The sequence below is a fragment of the Nomascus leucogenys genome, chromosome 7b, assembly GCF_006542625.1.
Source record: "Nomascus leucogenys isolate Asia chromosome 7b, Asia_NLE_v1, whole genome shotgun sequence".
NCBI classification, from domain to species: Eukaryota; Metazoa; Chordata; class Mammalia; order Primates; family Hylobatidae; genus Nomascus; species Nomascus leucogenys.
In genome coordinates this window covers 67,252,778-67,274,057 of record NC_044387.1, presented here as the reverse complement: position 1 = coordinate 67,274,057, position 21,280 = coordinate 67,252,778, and the positions used below count along the sequence as shown (strand labels likewise).

The window sequence follows — 21,280 nt, the reverse complement described above, 5'->3', positions numbered from 1 at the left end:
ACACACACACATATAATGCAGGGTAGGCTTCCAATTTCTCATGAATATTATGGTGATCTTTAATCAATACCCACCAATGTTGATAAACTTTTCATCTAGGAAAGAGTGCTCATTCTTTAATCACCTCTATCTGGAAGGTATAGATTTAACAATAGACTCAAAAAATGTAACCCACAGACTTGATCTCAGAGCCTGAGAGCAATAGTTCCCATCCTCACCAGCTTCATAAATGTGCCACAGATATTCCCCAGTTTGTTTTCTTTTCTCTTTAAGGAAGAAACAGTTGTTTAAAAATAAAAAATGTTAACTCAAAATAAGATAATAGTCAGAATTAGGTGGGGAACAGGTTAAGAACTGTATCTATTGCAGTTACTGATGCAAATGATGAAAATGCATTTCTCGATTTGGTTTAATTAAAACCAAAATTGATTGGCCTATATCTTGGTATCTCAAGACACATTCTCTTATTTGGCCCTACCCATTCGCAAGCCTTCTTAAAAAATATGGAAAAGAGGTTTTCTTCCTTCACTGGTGGGCAGAACTAATTTTAATAATCTGAGAAATAGCAGAGGAATCCTTCAGTGACACTGTGTGCTTGTCACTGTTCCATAAGCAGCTTCACGCCCACACACACACACCCCACACCCAGGCCCAACATTACCAGTGGAGAGTAGAGATGCTTCCTAGGCTAGTTTGGTTCACTCTAGAGTTTTTTGTTTGCTTCAGGGGTGTGTGCACACGTGTTAATTTGAAGACTACTCAGGACACTTAAAGCTCTAAAGCTAAAGGCGACGCACGGTCACTTCTGTCTAAACCACAGTCACTCCAAACGGCAGCAATATCGCTAGAATTGACATTCACCTTAAAGTGAACCTGAACAGGACCCAATTTTAGGATTGAGGTTCCTCTAAGCAAGAGTAAGAGCGTCTCTCTGGCGACCGAATTCTGCAAATTATCTGTGGGATTTAGTGACGAAAGGACCTGCTCATTATGAGATTTTAATCAGATCTGATTATTCTTTTGCTCTAATGTCAAAGATAATGGTTTAGTAGCATTGACCATTTTTAAACTTCCGTATAACCCATTTAAATTGTTGAGAGGGAAATGAAACTCATCCACTTAGGAATTACCTACTGGATTTGCCTTCCTATGTGACTAGTGATTGATAGGTTAGTTTTGGAAAGGCAAATTGCTTCTGGTACATCTTTTTGTCAAAAGGTATGGAGAGTTTTTTATTAGGTCTCCAGTTACATGAGGTAGCTTGTGGGGACGGCTGGATTCCGCAGGGTGGCCCCGGAGGGGAATCCAAAGAACCCGGCAGGGGTGGCATTCCGCTGAGTATTCGGGTTCTCCGGGGCTCCGGGGCAGACCGCGCGGGCTTGGGACGCTTCCCCGGCTTTGGGCCGCGGCGGAGCGGCCGGCGGAGGCACCAAGTACAGGCCTGGGCTACCTCCGCCAAATGGGCGGCGAAGGCATCGCCAGGGCATCTGCGCTCTGGCTCTGGAGAAAAGGCTTTGAGAAAAGCCAGAAGGCAGCGAGGTCGATGGTAAAGCGAAGCGGCTGCCGCGCCCGGTCACTGAGTGCGCTGTCCCCAGCAGGCTGCAGCAGGGCGCGGGCCGAGCGCAGCAGGGGGCGCAGGCGGGGAATGGGGTAGGGGGTGGCGCGGGAGACCTGCGAGTCCAGGCGGCCCAGGAGGGGCCCCTGGAGGGCCCAGGCGCCCGCCGCGCGGCGGATCCTTGGACGAGCCTGCGGCTCCCGGGGCTCGGGACGCCCCTCCGCGGCTTCCCGAGACCGTAGCATCGCTGCGCCGCCCAAACGCAATTTTGACCCGTGTGTCCCCGGTCGGCTGCCTAAGGCCAAGGCGAGGAGGGAGGAGAGGCCGAGAGAGAAAACGCGAATGGGGTGGGGGAGGGGACCCGGAGCGGGGAAGCAGTGTCATTTCCACCAACTGGGCTCCTTCCTGACCCAGCCGCTCATCTGTCACCGCTGTCTCATTCCTGTTATTTACATCTGTCTTTAGCATTCTAATTACTCGCTTTATTACTTTAGCCTGGAGGAATCCTGTAAAAAACAACGGAGATGAGGATCCTACCACACAATAAAACTGCCCAAAATCCCCACTGCACATTATACAGAGCACTTGAGAATATTTGTGCTGTTATATGACCTCAATATGTCCTTAAATTGATCTTATTATATCTTTCTTTCTCCCTTCTCTTTCTCCGTGTGTATGTAATGAACTCTTCTAAGGTGTGGAACGCAAGAATAAGCTGTTCAACAAATAATGAAAATGAGATTATTCTTTGAGGGGGTGATAAAGGAGTGAGGACAGAGAAGACTTTGAGGCATTTGCACCAGCCCCGCACAAGTCCAGTTCCTAAACTCTTGGTTTCATTTTTACGTCTGTGTGGTAAAGGAGAACCCTCTTCACACTCGAGCTTCGAAGGCTGAAAGAATCTTGGAAATTTAGAGGAGGGAATAAAATGCCTAATGTCTTTCATTATCTTGTATTAATCTCTGAGTCCCCAGAAGGTCTCAGGGGGGGAAATGAATTTAGAGTAGGAATAGAAGTGGGGTTCACAAATCATGGTGGCTTGAATATTTTTCTTTTAAGGTAAGATTTAGAGATAGGGGGCGCATGCAAAATCGTAATATACCCCCTGATAGAAGGATTCCTCTATAAACTCAAGACTGGATTCAAGAGGAGACTGATTCAACCTACCAGAAAATCCCGGACAGAAATGCAGCTTTCTAACTGTTATTTATTCCTGCTAGTGGAATTATTGTTGCACTCAGCTGCAATTTTCTGGCTGTGCTAATGGTTTTCTTTATTGTGTTACACTAACATAATCTCCTCCAGAAAGAAAATGACAAAATATATGGATTTTTAGATAAATAAGTGAGGTAATTTATTGGCCTTTATGCTCTTCTGATGGGGTGGTTGATAGATAATGTAATAATATGTACATAATTAAGCGGGTTTACTGTACCTCAGTGAAAATAGGTTCAAAGGCAGTATCTCTGTCTTTAAGCCTATGGTTTTTCTCAATGGATATTTACTTCCTCTACCCTGTGGAATGAAGGGGGAAACCTCAGGAAGCAAACAACTGCGTGTAAATAGAGGATGGAGGTGAAAAGAGGGGAAAAAAAGGAAACTGATGAGTCCTTTCATAAAGGACATTCGATTAGGGCCCATTTACCACCCAGACTCTTCTCATAAGGTTCAGTAAGCCACAGTAAATATGAATTGAGAAGTTAAAGAAGGGCAGATTGTAGACAAATATAGATCTTCCCTAAGAAATGAATTACTTACACCCAGCTAAGGAAGAGGGCCTTCAAAAACACTCTCACAGGACTCAGAGACCTGCTGTCAAAGAAACATGAAGGCTTCTGGGAGAAGATCACTGATAGTGAGCTTGGTGACCAAATGCCCCCTTGCCCTGGCTTCTGGAGGTTGCCCATTCAAGGCATGGTGTACTTGCTCTTCCAAACTCATCTAAATTACATCAATAACAGAGCGTACTCTTTAATGAGCTCTCAACTTTAAAGACTTGAAGGATATTAACAAGCCGCTTGACAAATGGTGCTTAGAAGCACATTAAAGACGCTGCTAATGGAGCGCATAATGACGGCTAATTTTCGATCAGATATAAATTAGAGCCCCAACAGTTATTTGCCTTAAGGACTTTATGTAAATGATTCTGTTCTGTATAAACTGAAAAGCGAAGAGAGCCTGCCATTTTGGCAATCCTTGTGGATATGATTAATAGATCTGCAATAGAACTGGGCAGAGACAACTGATGGCATTTTCATCTAAAAGTCAGTGCGTTTAGGTAGTAAATATGGTAACTTCTAGAGTCGATGTAGCCTTCTTCAAGCAGAAGAGTAAAAATGTCCTTGGCATCTCCCCCACATGGTTAAAGAAGTTCAAAAAAAAAAAAAAAAGCATTCAGACTCATCTCCCTCTGACCTGCACCTCACACCCACCAACATACCCAGAACAGCCACAGCTCCATCCTTCACTAGGACCCAAATCTGCTTCACAGGCTCCCTAACCACACATCCCTGCACCACCCTCCAAGACCAGACAATTTTCAGGGATCTAAGCCTTGTGTATCACTTTTTAGAATCCTCTCACTGTGAAATCGCTTGAGATCTCATTCCTAGCTGTGCATACAATTCATGTCCTGCAAGAGTGTGCTGGGGGGGAAGGGAGTGTGCTGGGGGGGAAGGGAGAAGAAAGAAGAGGAGGAGGAGAATGGTGACGAGGGTAGTAGTGGTGAGGTGGGAAGAAGAATGGTGAAAGAGAACTTGAAGGAGTGCAAACAGAAAGGTTGGAGGAACTGTAATACCTACCCAATTCAAAATGGAGGAGCTATTGTAGCTTTTTAGTTTTTTCAATTTATTTATTTATTTATTTATTTATTTATTTATTTATTTATTTCTGGACTGCTGTGCCATCCCACACTCCCTCATTAAAAGAGTTAGATCTCAAGTCATCAGAGTGTACAAAAGGGTTTGGGGACTGATTCCTAAAATTTATTTCCTTCCAACCTATTCCTGTCATTGTGCCTAATGGGAAGCTCGGGAGAAGAGTTATCCTAAGATAGTCTTACCTGTGTCCAGTTTCTGCTTTATCACATCTACTTGCCATCAGCCAGCTGGGGGAAATATCATATGTAACACTGGGATTGCTTGGAGCTGCATCTGGCTGCAGTTTCAGGGATGGCATCCTTTCCTGAACAAGGGGAAAGAGTTTGTATGAGTGAGTTTGCAAAACCTAAATAGACAGCCAACTCTAGCTTGTCAATGGCTTGTTTATTATTAATTACAAAAAAATAAAAACTCAGTCTTGCTGTTTCAGGAAAGCCAAGCATTATTGCATCTCAGGATAGTTTTCTCTGCCTTTCACATGCAAGATAAGTACAGATTTGGGGGAGGATCATTTTTATAAGCAACTCATGGGCAGCATTAAAGTTGATACAGAAATCCTGCCCCAATAAGTGAGCTGCTTCTAATAGTGACACCAGCTTCTAAGATTTCCTCACCCAAGCTATTTGAGAGATGAGAGGAGAGAAAAGAGGGAGGGGGAGGGGAAAATGGAAGAGGGAAGGATTGAACAGTAAAGAGATTATTTCGCCTAGGCTGATTAAATCATTTTATCTTGCAGTAACTGATACCTAATGGCCACGAATTAAATGGTGAGAAGTAAGGATGCTCCTCACCATCGTTACTGAGTTACGAAGTAGTTTCAAATCGGGGTACAATAAATGCAATTGTTCTTAGCCTAAATTAAATCTGTCTATTCTCCCCTCCAAACTTCCTCCCCAATTGTACGCACTGCTAGTGCAAAAAGGCCATGCAGGAAACATCCGGCCATTTCTTCCACCTTCTAGTTTAGGATTCTAAGCAATGGGAGCAAATAGAAACAGCAGCCTCAGCTTTCCCTTTGTCTGACAGCAACCTCTTGCTCATTTCTGCTCTACACTGGGCACCTTATCTTCTGTGCTGATGCCACAACTGGTTGGTAAAAACTACTATTTGAAAAATAAACCTGGAGTTACCGTAATAACAAAATTAATGACAGAACCAAAGAATTCTAGTCTTGCCTGGTTTTGAGAGGAAATGTGACCGAGCTTTTCAGAATTAGAAGCTGTGTGCCACATTCAGCTCAGAAAACTCGATTTACTATAACACCTTTTGTGATTTCTTTACAGTGAATGTATGCATATTACCAAGTCTAATTACCAGTTATCCAGATATGTCTGCTCCTCTCAGAACAAATAGTGAATACTTGACAAAAATGAAACTGGTCTAGCTCCCCGCACTGATGCCCTTCTATTTTATTATAGCTTCTTTCTCTTTGCATGTCTACACCACAGGACCTAAGATAGAGGGATAACATATGTAGTCATCTTTGCATTATTTCCCCCTCCCTGGGGAAAGATGGATAACTCCCTCCTATTAGCCGCCCATCACCCCCTCACATATTCCCTCTCTTTCTTATTCACCTCTCAAATTCAGAGTGAATCTCGGGAAAAAAGAAATAAGTCTCCCTGAAAAGGAAAGCAGCGTGAGAAAAAAAATCAATGAAATGATTTAGGAAATGGAAGAATGGGCCCCTCTGACAATACTGTAATTAAAAGCTTTCAGGGCTGTAAAGTGAAAACTTGATGAAAGAAAGTGTAAGTTGCCAACCAATTCTTACCTAACCCAGTAGGACCATTTAGGGGAAGTTAGATTTAATTTAAGGGTGTGGACCCCAGGGTCCTCAAACTGCTCTTTTCCCAGATGGAATCAGACATTCTAGCTCAAAAACCAGGGCCTGAGTTCTCTTCCCCCACAAAATCTTAAGACTCTGGAGGTGAAGGAGAAAGGAGCTGCCTTCATTCTGGCTCAAGGTGACAAAATGGTCACCTCCAGAAGCTGAGATGCAAAGTTAACGCTTGGGCACCATTAGTTGGTACCTTGGAGTTGGTACCAAAATGGGACTTAAAACCAGTTATCCAGGCTGCCCTCTCTGAAAGCCACCAAGAAACCCTGGAGAGGGTAGAGACTGAAGCACTGAACACTGCTTCCAAAGAGATCTTTACTTTAATTCTGGATCCTCATCCCTGCCCATCCCTGCTGAGCCCAGCTGCAGGCCAGGTGCCCTGTTTTCCCCGGGAAACACAGATGGCTTCCACCTTCGGAGCCAGAGGTGCTGCTGCCAAAAAGACACCGTGTTAGGCTCTGTGTAAAGGGAAGACCCACAGGCAAGACACCTGTAGCAAACAAAAGGTAAAAGCCCCATCAGGTGCTTTGAAAAAAAATACACAGAAAAGGGAGTCTCAGGCACCTTCCCAGGGGAAGCAAGTGTCTTGGTAAGACTAAGAAAGTGGCATTTTGAGTGAGTTTGAAAAGTTTCACCAAGCATGCTGGCAGGGGGATATAGCAGGAGAATGGCTTGGAATGTACCCGTTTGTTGCTTTGTGGTTGTGTGTGTGTGTGTGTGTGTGTGTGCATGTGTGTGTGTGATGCAGGTGAGAAGTTTTGAGGAAAATGCCAGAATTGAAGTTGAGAATCTTGGAATCTACATGTCCATGGAGTATGGCTGATAGGGGGTATACCCTGGTCCTCCACTATGCTGCAAAAGATGCCTTCGCTCTGGTGTAAAATGCTTTGGTTCAGGTCAGTTCTTAAAGAACCTTTACAATCCAGGCCTTGCTTTGATACACCAGGGAGCCAGCTGCCACCTAGGGAGAGGCACTCCACCCTCATCCCAGTGCAAGAAATAGGGGCTCCTAGGTTTATAACTAGTGAGCACAAAAGGTGCCCCTTCTTGGCAAGGGTCAGAAGCCTTCCTTATATTTTTCAGGCTTGGGACTGCTGTTGAATTTGGAGCATAAGGTGACTGCAAAAAGATTCTCCACCTCTGTCACGTCACACACTAGGCCAATAATTCCCCAAACCATGACCTACTGTGTCTCTGGAATTCAGTGAGTCTTCACCCAGTTTAACCAAAAGGCACAGAAATGCAGACAGCCATTTAGCAAAGCCAAGGTAGCCCACTAGGAGAGTAGGACTGTCCAGCCCTGTGTGTATTAACCTGGCATCTCCAGGTGTCCCTTACCAACCCCAGAGTCATTCAGGCCTTCCAAGAACCACAAACACTATCCTGAACGAATCGTACAGAGGGTGTTAGTTTAAGCCTTTTAACCACTTACAAACACATCAGTAACTTTAAAAAAAAAAAAAAAAAATCAAACCCCATTAGTTTAACAGGACGACTTGGCATCTTACAACAATTTCGGAAGCCAGTTGGCTTCTCTTAAAAATATCAGTTCTCATTTTCTTGCTGCCTCCAAATATTCAGGAAGCCCTCCACCACCCGAGATAAAAAACAAAAACCCTCACCCATGTACACAAATAAGACTTTGAATATGCTCCCAGGGTCCAGAAAATGCAAACGTTAAGGGAGTTAGGAAAGAGGAAGTACAGTATTGATGAAAAATTAGGACAAGTTTTTAAGATCCACGATCCAGACCCTATGGGAGGGTGAGGGGGGCACTGGCTTCTGTTAGCTACAGCCAGTTCTGGGGCTGGGGGGAGGGCGCTTGCTTTCCTCCCAGTGACAGCTGGAGTAATGGCTGCAGACCCAGCGCGGGGTGGGGGCGGGTGAAGCTGGGCGGGGGTGGGGGGAGCAGTAATTACTAGCCATGCTCACTCGCCTCCCTACTTTAGGGCGAACGCGTTCTTTTTGCGCGTCCAGCTGCGCGCCTGGATTGCTGCTCGGCCTCGGGGCATCCTGGAGCCTGAATGGGGGTTGGGGTTCGTGCTACAGGACTTTAAGCTGAGGTTCCTAAAAAGTTTCTGAGCTAGACTCTCCCCGAAGGCCCTATCCTTGAAGCAAAGGAAGGCCGAGTAGAGACCGCTCCGTGCCCAGCAGCCCCCAACCATTAGGCCAGCTGTAGGGGCCTGGCAAAAAGTGAGAAGGGGGTGGTGCACAAGGGATAGCAGCTCCGGAAGCGGATGCCCTGCACAGGCCAGGTCCCAACCTTCTCCCACCACCTTCCTTCCTCGCCCACAAAAGCTCGAACCCTGAGAATGCGCGCAAGGCTCCCTGGGGCCCCAGAACCCCGAAGTTGAGTGTATATCAAGAGGCCGCGCTGGGAGGGGCGGGGAGGAGCGGAGAGGGGTAGGGGCTGGGTTCTCCACCTCCTCCCGCCGCCTCCCTCCCGCTGGCTGGAAGCCTCACGTAGTCAGGGATTTTTTCAGAATAATTGATGGGTCCAGTTCTCCAGAGCTTTCCCGGTGAGAGCGCGGCGGACCGCGCTAGAATTTAAATAGACGTGATTAGTAAAATGTGAGGGGACGAGGCGCCCGGGCCTCTCTTTTTTGCGGGTTCCTGGCTGAGCGCCTGAGGAGGCGCCTGCTCCCCCAGCTCTGGGGTCCCCTCGGGGACCGGGCGAGCTCCTCCAGCGAGGGAGGGAGGTTCTGCTCTACCCCTCACCCTCTCCCAAACCGCTTGTCACCAGTGCGCACCAGGAACCAGAGGGGAGGAGAGGGGAGATGGGACTAGCAGGGAACCCAAGACCAGCTTGTGCAAAGCATTAGGTGGTGAGTCGGAGGGTGGGGACGAGGATCTTGATTCCTCGGTGCCGCCTGAGCCCCGCAGGCAGGCGCGTAGCATTAGCCACCAAAAGCGAGGAAAGCTTCTGGGAGATCGCTGTTCCCGCGTCCTGCTTTTCGGTCTCACTGTTCCCTTTCCCGCCTCCAGGCTGCGGAGCCTGGGCAGCTGGGACCGCGGAACTTAAGGCGCCTCTTCACTTACCCAAAGCTCTGAGAAGGCCTCTCCGCAAAGAGGTGATCTATACTGGGAAAAGCCTTCGTCTCCCCTCTCTTGCATCCCTATCTCATCGCTTTGTTCCTGAAAATGGGGCTGTGCATTCTTATAACATCTACAGCCAATTAATATTGCATTAACTCTATTTAAACACACACACACACACACACAAAACAAAAAAACACAAAAGCACCAGAATACTGCACCCTATCAAAGCCATCTATTATTCACAGAAATGTAATTGGAGACCTAAGATATGTGTGTTACGGGGCAATGGAGGAAAACAGTCGTGACAATATTTCAGAAAGGAAGGGGATCCGGGGGTATCTAATATTTAATTTCAAGTCTGTGGTTTTCTAATTCGAGATTAAAAGCAGTCACGTCTTTGAAGCCAGACAGTTGGTATAAATGTACAGTTAAAATATTCTATTCCACGGTCCCTAGACAGAGCTCTCTGCTCGTCCCAGGCTTCATTAAATTTTTATTATCATCCCAGACTAGAGTAGGGAATGAGCGGAAAGACTGTCCATCTAATTGCAATTGATAAAAAAAAAAGCTCTCAGATTCCACCCCCCTCATTTTAATACATTAACAGCAGATTATTTTTTCTCGATATGTCCAGGCTTACCCAGCCCTGTGATACACACAATTACATTATCACATAGATGTATTTTCCACTTTCCAACGGGCACCAGGCTTTGCCCTCTTCTCTGCCCTTTGAGAAGGCCTCAGGGGTTGGTGGGAATGGAGGGAGAGAGGATAGGGGAGGCTGGCTTCAGAAAGTGATGCTATATGAGAAAAAAAAAAGTGACACCAGTTCTGGAAGCATCTGGCAAAAGATCAACGAGAGACAACGTTTTCACTAAGCTGGTTCTTCTTGTGGCAAGATGAAAGCATATTGTTACCCAAACAAACACAAAACAAACAGATTATTAGGTCAGGCTGCACTTTTCCACAGCATTTCCACTGCGTGGAATGAAAGCAAAGAGCAATATTTTCATTTTTTTTATTTCTGACTGCTGCCTCCCCCCCTCCCCACATCTGAGAGAGAGAGAGAGGGAGAGGAAGAGAGAGGAGGGAGGAAGAGAAGGAGGAAGGGAGGGAGACAGAGAGAGAGGACTCAAAACGTTTGTTCTTCTTGAGCCTTCTTCATGTGCTGCTAATCTGACTGTCACACCAGTCGACTGTAGATATGTGTGCATGTGTGTTCAGGGAGCCCATCTCAACAAGGGTGCTTTAAATTTTTTGAAACGGTGTAAATAAAGCTTTTCATCTCCAAGCGTTGAAAGTACAGAATAAAACCCACAGTTTGCTTTCTGAGCAGCTTCCTATTATCACATCGCCACTTAATTTTATTTCTATTCTCTCCAAGTTAAATAGAAAGACTAGCTCACAGGGGAGCTGCCATGTGCCTACAGACTGGGGATGTCAAGCAGAGAGACTCACTGTGCAAAGTTAATTTCAATTCCCGCGGAGGATTTCACATTCCGGCTGGCTCTGACCCACAGTAATTAGCTGAGATAACTAATGATTACTTACTTATTCCTTGTAATTATCTGGATTTAATAATTCGCTGTGTAATTTATTAATTCACTCATAATAGACTTTCAGTACTGGGAATGGCTCCTTTAAAGGGGCAAAGCAGGGGAAATTTAGTGATTTTTTTTTCTCATTGCCATAAATCTGTCTCCTGACAAATGTGGACTTCAGGAACATCATAACTATCTGAAAACCTTCGTCTTCCCTTTTGTCCTACAGGATACCAATCCAACTTTTTTTTCCCTTCTGTTGCAGCAACCCCCTCCAAGACCAACTGAAAAGTAAAGTGAAGTTTTGAGTTCTAATATGAATCATTTACCTAGATATATAAATGATTTTTGCGAAACAATTCCAAAAACAAATTTCTAAACTTACTGTCATTGCCTGCCTAGAAAAATTTTGAGCTTCATTCTGTGAATAATATTCTTTTTAAAATCAAGGGAATTTTTCTATGTGTTTTTCACTATCTCCTCAAGAACTTCTCGAATAGATAGGTCAAAATAAATTGACATATTTGAAGTTTGAGATAAAACATTTTTATCCCTCAAATTCCAATTATCTTGAAAAAATTTCAATTATCTTGAACAAATTTCAATTCTCTTCACAAAGAGAACTAACAGGATCTCTCCTTGATATTGAAAAGTGTAGTTATGTATCATCACTTATTTTTAAAAATCAATTTTATGGAAAACAGAAGAGTATTACATTGTATGAAAATCCTAATTACTTAATTTGCTTTTCCATACTTACATTATTTTTCCCCAGGCTATGTGTCAATGAAACATAATCTGATAAAGAGTTGATCAACTGATGTAATGTCAGGTGTCTGAAAGAAGCTGAATTATAATGTTTTGCTATGGAGGGTACTTAGATATCAACCAGGGCTTACATGATCATTTCTGTTCCATTTCAGTTTGGATTTAGATGACCACATTTAACAAAAAGATTGGATCATTTGCTTTTAGGGAAGTCTAAAAAACTACATAATACTGAAACATAAAATTCAAGATGTCTAAATATGCTACTAAGTCAATTCATAATGTATATCTTTCCAACAAAATAGCAATTGTGGACCTTGGGGAAAATTAGGAAATAAGTCATGAATGCCAGTGGATTTGATTGATATGACAAGAATTTTCAGACACATTCTACTACTTATCCATTTGAGTATTTTGAAAGTCAACACCAAATGGATATTTCTCAACAACTTTATACATGGTTCAGCCTATTCTTACCTTTAATTTTTTCTTTAAGACCAACCCTCTTCTCTCCAATCTCTTTGGTTTGGTATTATCTCTAGTATCTCTGCAACTCTTATTAGTAAAAACTTCAGAATATATTTCTTTTCAGCTTTTCCCATACAACACACATTTAAGCCTGCTCTAAGAATGAAAATACTTCCATCTTGCAGACAAGAAAGTTTTCTCTTACCCTAACACAGAGAAGATTAACAAAATTTAATGTACTTTTGAAAGTCCAGGAACACGAGAGACAAAGAACACCTGGTGAATTAGGAGAAAATATAGGCCTTTACTCTCAACTATGGAAGTATATGGATAGTTGTTGTTATGTCACTTTTCTCGCAAAAATCTTAGCCATGTATGCACATATGCAAGCTGTCATGTACTTCAAAAGTACTTTTAAAACTCCTTTTTATTTCTTTCCAATATGTTTCTCAATTTCTACTACTTTTACAATGTTTTCGTCTTCATTTAAAGATGCTATATTTGTAGAAATAAGACACTAGCACATCTGTTTTACTTCCCGCCAACCAACTCCCTTTCACTAAAGATCCACATATGAGAAAGGAACGGTGTTATTTATTGACGATCATTTTTATCCTAGATAAGCAAGCTGAATCTGTTGCACATTCAAGCCATTTTATTCATTTTCTCCACTCTGGAGAAAGCAAGCAAGCCGAAGGTTGTCTAGCTAGCTAAAAACTTTTTGGGCAAAGGTGAGTTGGAGTAGGGCTGAGTTCTACGGTTACTATCCATGGTACTGAAATTAGTACTCAGCATAGAACCAAGCTGAGTCTAACTCAGCATATGCTGGCTGTTTGAAAAGACTTTCAGGAAAACCAAATCTAAGAATACAAAGGGAGATGGAAGAAGAAACTTTCAGCCTTCAAGACAGAAATGGAACTAAACCATCAATATTACTATACTTGAACTCACAATTTTTTCTTTTAAATTCCTGCAATTTTTAATGTTTTCTTAGGCACCTATGCAACATCTCATTATTTGTAATGGACACTTAGATTTTATTTATTCAGGTGTCTTTCTTTTTTCAGTAATAAAAAGAGGTCCCTCCACCCATTCTCCATCTAACTTTCACAACTCTTCTTGTTACGTCCAGAAATTATGATATCTCCAACAACATTTAATCCCAACTTGAGCCACTGTAATGACTTTCATTGACTCATATTATATTTCCTAATCTTGTCTCCAAAATAAGAAACATCTCAAGATAGTTCCATATCAGAGGAGTCACAGCTCAGGTTAATAGAATTACTCCTGGAGAATGACCTAGATCTTCCTCTCATTTGAGCTATAGATTAGCATGATATTCTCATATTAATTAATAGTATGAGATGTTAATAACATAAATATCTAAACCAGATACTTACTGAGGGAAAAAATACCTTTGAAAACCTGGTATTAAGTATGTTGTCCAACCGTTGTAGGGAATCTGAATATTATTAAAACAGTGGAGAGATGTCTTTAAGCTAGAAGATCAGAAGAAGAAATGACTGCATCAAACATGATGAATTTTCCTGTGTCAGTGCCAAACCAGTGTCAGACAGACTTCCCACCAACTCTGGTGTCAGGGTGAATCACAGAAGAGGGCAAAAATTTGCTACTTCTAACTACACAGAATTTCTTCCTCAGCCCTACTTTGCTATGTGAGTTTCCTTAAAGGTCATGGGAAATGAGGACAGAGAGAGAGAGAGAGAGAGACCTTACTTCCTAAGCCAGCAATTCAGGTGCTTCCTGCTCTGTCTGGGTTCGTTGCTTTCCAGTGGTGGTGACCAAACTGAAAGCTATGGTGGGCTTGCTTCTGAGCCGCAACCAGGGTGCTGTACTCCTCCAACCAGGCCTTGGCTCTTGCCACACCCAGTCTCCTAGAGCTGCTGAAAAGTGAGCTGAGTTTCTTTCTTACTTTTACTCTTGATAGATGGGAGGGAGTGCATGAAATTCTTTCCATCCAATATCTCTGCTTATAAAGATTCCTTTTTGCAGGATTGTTGCAAGTCTGAAGGAAGAACTCCAAGGGAGATATTTGGAGCCAAATATCATAATTTCTTCTGAGCAGAAAAGTGAAGTATCCTGTGAGATGAGCTCTCACTATTAAAAGGCTGTTATAAACCTTGTTCTTTAATACTTTACCAGAGAAACAGCCCCTACTAAGTCCAAGCTATACTTTGATAACAACCACTCCCTAATAAATCATCAAAATGTGCTTCCTCCTTTAAAAAAGTCTCCCACCAAAACACTTCCCACATAAATGATTAAAACAACATCACATTTTAAAAGCCATTTAATTTTAACAGCATATTGTAATGAAAAAGCAGCATATGTTGCCAATAAAACATTAAAATTATCTCTTCAATGAAAGACAATCGAACAACACCAAAAATAAATTAATACATTACCATAGTAAATAAACCATCTATTAATAAAAACAAGAAACCAGGCCATATACAGAACTCAAGACTTTGGAGAGCCTCAAATAGAACAGCAATACAGGAAAATTTGTAAGAATATATCTATGTGTGCATCATTTTTAATGAAATATTTACAGTAGATAAGGTACCAGTTATCATGTACCTAATTTTTTGTTCCAAAAGAATTTTTCCAAACAATGTGAATTTACAAGCAGTGCACTGTCTTTCTTATAGTTCAGATTAATTTTTCTACAAACAAACCTCCAAAAGGAAAAACAGAAGGATTCCTATAAATATTAACATGTAGCCAGCAAAGCAATTGAAAACTGGAAGACTGAAATACCTTGGTGAAATCTAAAATCCGAAGGGCAAATACCAAGTGGCAAATGCACCTAAAGCTAGAAAATGGTGCATCAGTCATGCTTCCAACTGCTTCTTCCCTTCTGTTAGAGGTGTGTGAGTGTGTGTGTGTGTGTGTGTGTGTGTGTGTGTGTAAGGGTAAGTGAGAGCGCTCATGTGTCATGGGGACAATGTGGGAATCCCCATTAAATATGTAACGAAGTAAACAATACTTCAGACAGTGAATCAGGTCTACACGATTAAGACATCCATTACTGAGTGTCGACTCACAAATCAGAACACTACCAGTAAAAACAAAGAAAAAAACGATCTTCATTCAAGTGAGAATATACAAATGGGTCAAAAGGAACAGAGTATAGGAGGAAAGCTGTAAAAATTCGGTAAACTCATCAAACAAAATTTTTTGAACGTTACTAGCTATACATTTCCCCTACTTTTTTTAGATGGAAGAAGTTTAATTAATTAGAATGTGCACAAAATTAAGTTGCTAGAGAGATAAATTAATAATTTACAGAGGGTTGTTCTGCAATAATCTAATAATAGCTTTCAAGATCAGTGAACACAGCAGGCGCAACTCTTTTCTTAAGCATTAACACTTCAGAGAAGGAAAAGGGGGTAAGAACCACAATAAAAATATATATATATAATATACAGTGTAAATGCAGAAAATCTGCCATCTTTTTTTAAAATTCAAAATACTTTAGAGATGTCTCTATCACATTAAGCATCAACTCTTGTTTAAAGTTTTAGTCCTGAATCAATTTCTATTTCTGAAAAATAGTTGCAAAGTGTACTTTTAAACTTGAACACGGGTGATGTCTGTAAGAATAAAAACAAATCTTACTTGATCATTCTTGTGGACTTTTTAAAAACTGTCTCGTCTGCCTTCCTGCAAACAGCCATCTCCACACTTCCTCTGAAGAAGCCGAGGTGGGGTTCAAAGGGACAACTTTGCTACAACAGACAAATACCATCTTTTGTTATTCTTTCCTTCGAGAAACTGTTTCACATTCTCACCGGCTTGGGCTCAGTTGTTCGCTCGTTCGCTCCCTCTTCAGTCCTCGATTTCTCGAGATTCACATTTACTGGAATTGTTTCTGGTCGCCAAAAGTGAAAAGAGGCAGAAGAGAGAAGGAGAGGAAAGGGGGGACGAGGAGAGGGGCGTCTCTGGAGAGGCCAAGAGTCTTCTAAATGCCGGCGGAGTATTTCATTCTTTTCTGTTTCTGCCTCTGGTTGCAGAACCAGACGCGCACCACGTTTTTCTTCAGGTCCAGCTTCTCCGCGATGGCGGCGATCTTTTCAGAGGAGGGCCGAGGCTGAATGGCAAAGTAGGCTTCGAGCGAGCGCTTCTCTGGCGCAGCGATGGACGTGCGCTTGCGCTTCTTCTCCGCGCCATTGAAGAGCTCAGGCTTGGTGAGCTTCTCGCGGTGGGACTTCTCGGCCTCCTCGAGCCATGCCTGCAGGATGGGTTTGAGCGCGATCATGTTATTGTGCGACAGTGTGAGGGACTCGAACCTGCAGATGGTGCTCTGGCTAAGCGAGCCCACGCCGGGGATCTTCAGGTTGGCCAGCGCGGAGCCCACGTCTGCCTGGGTCACCCCCAGCTTGATGCGTCGCTGCTTGAAGCGCTCAGCGAATGCCTCCAGGTCCCGCGGGTCGGCGTCCACGTCGCTCATGCAGCCCATGTGCGACGGCAGCCCGTGCGCGTGGGCCATGCTGAGCGCTGCTTGGTGCATGGGGTTCATGGTGGCCATGTGCGGCGCGTGAGCCGGCGTGGACACCACAGCGCCGTCGGGGCCCGCCATAGCGCCCAGGGCCAGCCCGGGACTCAGGTGCTCCAGCAGCTCGCCCTCCAGCGCCTGGTGCGGTTGGTGGTGGTGGTGGTGGTGATGGTGGTGGTGGTGGTGCGTGCCCGCCAGCGCGGAAGGGTGCGAGATGGGCACCGATGAAGAAGAGGCGGCCGACGTGCACGGTATGGTGTTCATAGTGTGGTAGGTGGCGTCCGGTTTGAAGGGGCTGTGGTGGGGCGGATGGTGGTGGTGGCTCTTGCTCTGGGAGACGATGTCCACGGCTGCCAGAGCCTCGGCGCGGGCCAGCAGACTCTCATCCAGCCCGCCGAATATATTGCTCTGCAATTGTAAGTAGAAGGCACACATTACGCTCAGCAGGGAATTGTACGCGCTCTCTCCGGAAGCCCCGGCCCAGGGCTCGACACCGTCGCCGCGCCTACAACATTCCCAGATCGTTAAAATAATAATAGTAATAATAATAATAATAATAATAATCCTGAAAACAGGAGGTGAAGAGAAAAAGAGGGAAGCCACCGAAAGAAGCCGAGAGTGCAGGAAAGTGAGCCTGTAGACACAACGAAAACACAACACAACACGCGCACAGGCAACATCCCAGGTCATAAAAATTAATATGAAAGGCAAGACCCGCTGAATACTTAAGAGAGAGGGGGGGAAAATTGGTTGGAGGTGTGGGGTGATTTGCTGTGCAGACATGAAAAAAACATCAAGCAGATAAAGGGGGCTGTCAAAATGTGCCTTTAAGCGGTGATTATGCAGAAATACGCACCGGTGGGGTTGGAAGACAGGCTCTCCGCATAGCCTCCGAGCCCCCGCCGCCGCTGCCGCTGCTGCCACTGCTGCTGGAGCTGCTGCTCCGGCCTCCGCCGCCACCGCCGCTGCCGCCACCGCCACCAGCGTTGCTCGAGCTGCTGGGGGAGCTGGCCGAGGGCACGGTGGGAGCCGAGGAGCACGGGGAGGTGCTGTGCAGTGCCGAGTACTTGGGCTCCACGTGCAGGCTGCCGCCGTGCGGCATGCTAAACGCCTGCTTGCTGTTCAGGGACATCATCATCATCTTCCCGCCCGCCGGGGCGCTGGTCCGTAGAGGCACTCACTGGCCCCGGCTGCCGGGACCCTCCGAGAAGTGCCGGGCCTGGGCTGGAGCTGGGAAGGGCTGTGCGAAGTTGAGCTCACCCGCCGCTGCCTCCGGACTCTGTACGCTTGATCTCGGCTAAGCGCTCCTTCGCCGCCCCTGCTGTCAGTCTGAACAGATGCCTGACTCCGCTTGCAGCTGGCTGCAGACCTCGGCGCCCGAAACTGCCCCGGCTCCTCGCGGCCGGCGAGTTATACTCACCTCTCCCCGCGCCTACCCCCGCGCCCCCCGCCCTCCCTCTCTCTCGTGCGCCTCCGCCCTCCCTTGCCAGGAAACGCCGGATCCTGCTCGGTTTCTCGCGTTGCCCCTTCTCCCTCTCTACTCCCCTCAGGCTTGAGTCCTTTCTGCTTTCCCCGCACTCGCCTCGCGCTCCCCCACCGCGCCCTCCGCCGCCCCTTTTCTGCCCCCGCCCGCGCTCTGTTGCCGCCGCCCCTTTGCAGCGTCCCGCGGCTGCTACTCACAATCGTGCCCCCACCCAATTCCACCCAAATGGCCAGGTCCGCACTCCAGTCGCCAAGCAGTGCCTACCTAAGGACCAGCCTCCAGCCCCTCCCGCTTTTTCTGCCGGGTCTCTGTCTTACCGGAAAAAGAAACTCCCAAATAAAGTTGCAGCCCAAGCCAGCGTTGGGTTGGGTTTTCCCTGGACTACTTGGAGTGCCTCTTACCTGGCTGCCACCTCCCACGCCTCCTGCTTACCACTAAGTTCCAGGCTTCCAACCCCACTCGGCCCGCCCCCACCCCGTCAGCTCAGGTGACCCTGATCCCAGGTTCCCGGCCACCCCTGAGAACACAGACGCTGCGGCCAACCCGGGTCCTGAGAGCGGCTCTGAACTCCTGTCCCAATAAGAGCGGAGGTCGGCGTTCGGCTACAAGCCCCCCACGGCCCGGCGGGTGCCTGGTGCCAAAGAGACATGGGGTCGGAGGGGCTGCAGGGCTTTCTCTCACTCGATTTCTCCAGCTCTCAGCGGATTGGACAGCCGCGGAGCAGGCTCGGGTCATCTGTGCGCATGCGACTCCTCCCCCTCCCCCCTGTATCCTTCCCCCCCAACACACACACACACACACACACACACACACACACACACACACAGTCACACACACACACGCTCCTCTTGCCCCCCTTTTCTCCTCCTCCTCCACCCTGTATCCAGTACAGTGTGAGCTGAGTCTTGGAAGGATCCACTGGCAAACCCTGCCCCTGGATTTATTATTCTTCATTAGCCACAATCAAAGGAAGAAGGGGCAACTGACAGGGAGAGGGAAGGTCAGAAATTACACAGCGCATGTGCTGCTGATACACCCCACAACACAGACACACACACACACCCTCGGGGGCTGGCACAAGCCCCACTTATCTTCATTTCCACAGCCTCTCCGTGCGGAGCCTATTTTTAGCTGACACTTCACTCCCACTTCTGTCCCAGTCCCAGTGCAGACCACTTTTCCTAGAGATGGACACACACTCTTGGTTCCAGTTGCAAAAGGAGATAATCTCTTTCTCTCTCTCTGTCTCTCTGTCTCTCTGTCTCTCTCTCTCTCTCTCTCTCTCTCACACACACACACACACACACACACACACTACTTCCTCTCCTTCTGGATCCCATTTTCTCTCTACTTCCCGCGGTATTGGGGGCTGCTGTCACCTCCCTAGAGAGCGGAAGGAGCAGGGTGCAGGCGAGGGTGAGAAGGCCCCGCGGCTCCAACGCAAGAACCCGCGGGTGGCCCAATCCGGACGGGGTTGACCGGGAGCAGGTGCAGGCACTGGGCGCCTGGGGAAGGCGAGCAGGTGCGAGAGCAGGCGGCAGGCCTGAGAGGCGCTGGCGCGCTGGGACAAAAACAGAGTGGGAAGGAGAGTGGAAATGGGGAACCCTCGGGTGGTCAGCTCCCGGAAGCGGCGGCGGAGAGTAGGGGACCGCCTGTCCACCCCTGACCTCAGCCGGACGGAATAGCGGTTTCAAGATGGGACCGCTGTCCTCCGGAGTCACCAGAGTGCTGGGGAAGGCGGCAGCAACGAGCGCGCGACAGGCTCTGTCCATGGTCCTTAACCCCCTTCTGCTTTCCCTGGATCCTCTCGGGCTTGCCTTTCTCTTCCCATGTGTGGAGGAAAATAATAAATAGTAGCCGAAGGGGACTCCTAGCAGCAGTGTTCCCGGGTGTGCGCTCAGAGAAACCTGGACATGGGGCAGGGAGAGGGGAGTGTTGACATGAATGAATGTGGCTTGTGCCGGACGGTTCAAGTAAGTGCTTAGGTGTTTAATTTCTACCTCAACAACAGCCAGAGTAATTTTCAAGGAAACAAAAAAAATGACATTGTACAGCTCTCACTGTCTCAAGCTTCAAGAAATGAAATAAATCAAAGTTAAAAGCTTGAGTATCATTTAATTATAGTGCGAATAGCGCTTTGAAAGAAGTAGAACAACATCTCTAAACAAATTATGACTGGGCCAGGAAGGAATTATTAGATTGAAATTTCATTTAGGCTCGGGAGACACCGCGCTTCACTGTGTAATCTGCTATGCCTCATCTGATTTGTATGCTTAATTCAGCTTGACGAATTTATTAGTTTTCATAATAGTGAAAAAATTGAGCAGTACTATGAGCTAATGCATTGTGTGTACTATAAATTGTATGTCATCGTGGAAAGGCTGAAGTCTATAGAAATCTTTTATTAATGTCAGTATAGGAGGGAGGATTTCCTGCAAGCCGTGAAGAGGTTCATGCCAAACTCTATCGGCACTATGTCTCATTGGTCCATTAACATATCGTCATACTAATTAGACTACTTCATCAGTGATATAATTTCAAACTTCAAATTATGTTCTAATTAACAAGGGTTATCCAATTTGCTTAATCTTCAAAAGGCTTTGGATGGTATAATTAGTATTAACTGTTGAGCATTTTTAAAGCCTAATAAAAAATCCATAAAAATATTTTGGGTGTGTTTTCTATCGGTACTGGATAAAGGCCAAAGGGCCAAAGTGAGAGTGGAGATAGAAAATAACCGGAAGACAAACGTCCTCTTCTTTCTAATTCCCCCAGATTATTATAGCAAGTTAATCACATGAGAAACTTTTGGGTATTGCCACTCCTAAATAGAGTGTTTATGTGTTTAAATAAAGGCACAAGAATATCAAGGAGAAAAGCCACATGGGGAAAAAATTCTTCTCTTTCATTAGGTGCCTAATTAGATGTAAAGTAAAAAGTAACCCTGAGGAGTTTCCCAAGCATTATTGTGGCAACAGTCTGCTGAACTTGAATTGAAAATCAAATATTTGGGGTGTTTTGAACCTCTCTCTGTCCCCTCCCCCTTCATTGAGCTTAATTACTTGCAATAGTTGTTTTAATGTATGTTGTCACCTGGGAGTATTGAGAAATGCATATCGTTAATATGAATTAATCTTGATTTTAATAGTAACTGACAACTGATCTCCAAAATGCTAAACACTTGT

At 45.5% G+C, this 21,280-nt stretch overlaps 2 protein-coding genes across 3 annotated transcripts in view; one reads left to right on the top strand and one right to left on the bottom strand.

Annotated features, from left to right (window-relative positions):
* Nucleotides 1-1,550, top strand: part of TTC29 (tetratricopeptide repeat domain 29) — a 314,056-nt gene extending 312,506 nt beyond the window's left edge. The window contains exon 12 of the mRNA XM_030815182.1: nucleotides 1,219-1,550. Within this exon, the coding sequence (XP_030671042.1) occupies nucleotides 1,219-1,550 (332 nt within the window). The remainder of the gene's footprint in view (nucleotides 1-1,218) is intronic.
* Nucleotides 1,551-14,391: 12,841 nt separating this feature from the next.
* POU4F2 (POU class 4 homeobox 2) lies at nucleotides 14,392-17,997 on the bottom strand. 2 transcript variants are annotated; one of them, XM_030815217.1, is made up of 3 exons: nucleotides 17,653-17,747; nucleotides 17,473-17,520; nucleotides 16,079-17,030 (listed from the first exon to the last, which is right to left on the bottom strand). In XM_030815217.1, exons 1-3 carry the CDS (start codon nucleotides 17,745-17,747, stop codon nucleotides 16,079-16,081), a joined length of 1,095 nt encoding a protein of 364 aa, XP_030671077.1. The 2 variants fall into 2 exon arrangements, with proteins under 2 accessions (XP_003257829.1, XP_030671077.1); XM_003257781.2 differs by having other exon boundaries at nucleotides 14,392-17,020; nucleotides 17,469-17,997.
* Nucleotides 17,998-21,280: the final 3,283 nt, after the last annotated feature.

Excerpts from the sequence above, each read along its gene's own strand:
- POU4F2 (XM_003257781.2), bottom strand. The coding sequence starts at position 17,753 with ATGATGATGATGTCCCTGAACAGCAAGCAGGCGTTTAGCATGCCGCAC. Across the intron at positions 17,021-17,468 it reads CCTGTCTTCCAACCCCACCG|AGCAATATATTCGGCGGGCT; the intron begins GTGCGTATTTCT and ends TTACAATTGCAG.